Here is a 1,372-nt window from a genome sequence, read left to right as displayed (position 1 = left end):
CTCTGCTTTTCCCTTTTAGAACAAGGATGGCCAAACTCCGCCCCTCCAGCTGTGGGGTGGAACTACGAATCCCATGAGGCATTGCAAGATTCTCCCAGCCACAGACAGGACTCCCGGAGAGAGAGAGAGAGAGAGAGAGAGAGATGCATCATGGGATTTGTAGTTTCGCCCCCACAGCTGGAGGGCCTGCTTTAGAGGGACCCTGACCTGATTGTTCTTTGCTGCAGGTCTTGTCCCTCCCCCCCAGCCTGGGATTGGACAGTGAGAAGCAGCAGACTGATGAGCTCATCTCTCTGTCACTGGGCTCACGATCAGCCGACTGTTTATACTGTTTCCCCCCCCCCCCCGGAGCTCAGGCTCTCGTCTTACCTGTGTGATGTCCGTTGTCCCGTAGGGGGTGGAGAACGTGTACACCCAGCACCAGCCGCTCCTCCTGGAAACCCTGGACAAGCTGATCAAAGGGAAGCTGAAGGATAACACGTACCCCTATGTGGGGCCGAGCACACTGCGGGACAGGTGAGGCTCCTGAGGGAACATCGGCCTATGTGGGGGCGGGCACACTGCGGGACAGGTGAGGCTCCTGAGGGAACATCGGCCTATGTGGGGCCGAGCACACTGCGGGACAGGTGAGGCTCCTGAGGGAACATCGGCCTATGTGGGGGCCGGGCACACTGCGGGACAGGTGAGGCTCCTGAGGGAACATCGGCCTATGTGGGGGCCGGGCAATTTGGTGATCACATATGTCACCTTCTGTCATGTGCAATACAAGTTCACATTATATCCTCGGGGGGCGTCCTCCTCCTCAAGCCCAACATAGGACCTCATGTCCAGGAAAGAGCCCGCCTCCCTTCTATAGGTTCCTCTTCTATGGCCCTTCACCACCACCAGGGCCGGGTCAGCTGCCGACTCGTGTGACTCCAGCGCATGGGACTCTGCTGACCAATCACAGACCCGGAAGGGTCCGTAGTCCAGGAAGGGGATTGGTTTCAGAGAAGGGGAGGGGCCCGCGGGAGAAGGGGAGGGGCACGCGGGAAGACGTCTCCTTCCTCCGGTTACTGCTCAGCTTCACCCCGTTACTGCGGCCAACCCTCTGCCACACGTGGACCCTTTCATGCCACTGTGTGCGCAATGCTCATGTGACCCCTGGTAGTCATGTGACCCCCCTGGTAGTCATGTGACCCCCCTGGTAGTCATGTGACTGCTTCCAGGTCTTGGAGAAGTCAGTCGCTCCTCGCATGAGCAGGAGATATCAGTGGCATCTGCGGGCGCAGGTTGCTGCCTGCGTAGACTGTGTCCCCATTTCACCCTCCTTGTTACCCCCCTATCCCCTCCCCCCCACCCACGCTGATTATAAAGGAGATTTTATACCTTT

At 58.7% G+C, this 1,372-nt stretch overlaps 1 protein-coding gene across 1 annotated transcript in view; it reads left to right on the top strand.

Annotated features, from left to right (window-relative positions):
• Window positions 1–1,372, top strand: part of VPS45 (vacuolar protein sorting 45 homolog) — a 19,915-nt gene that overhangs the window by 17,242 nt on the left and 1,301 nt on the right. The window contains 1 exon segment of the mRNA XM_018573670.1: window positions 395–573. Within this exon segment, the coding sequence (XP_018429172.1) occupies window positions 395–573 (179 nt within the window).

Source organism: Nanorana parkeri, unplaced genomic scaffold, assembly GCF_000935625.1.
Source record: "Nanorana parkeri isolate BGI_ZX_2015 unplaced genomic scaffold, ASM93562v1 scaffold2482, whole genome shotgun sequence".
NCBI classification, from domain to species: Eukaryota; Metazoa; Chordata; class Amphibia; order Anura; family Dicroglossidae; genus Nanorana; species Nanorana parkeri.
Note: the sequence above shows the minus strand (reverse complement) of the source record. Positions and strands in the feature narration are given on the sequence as shown.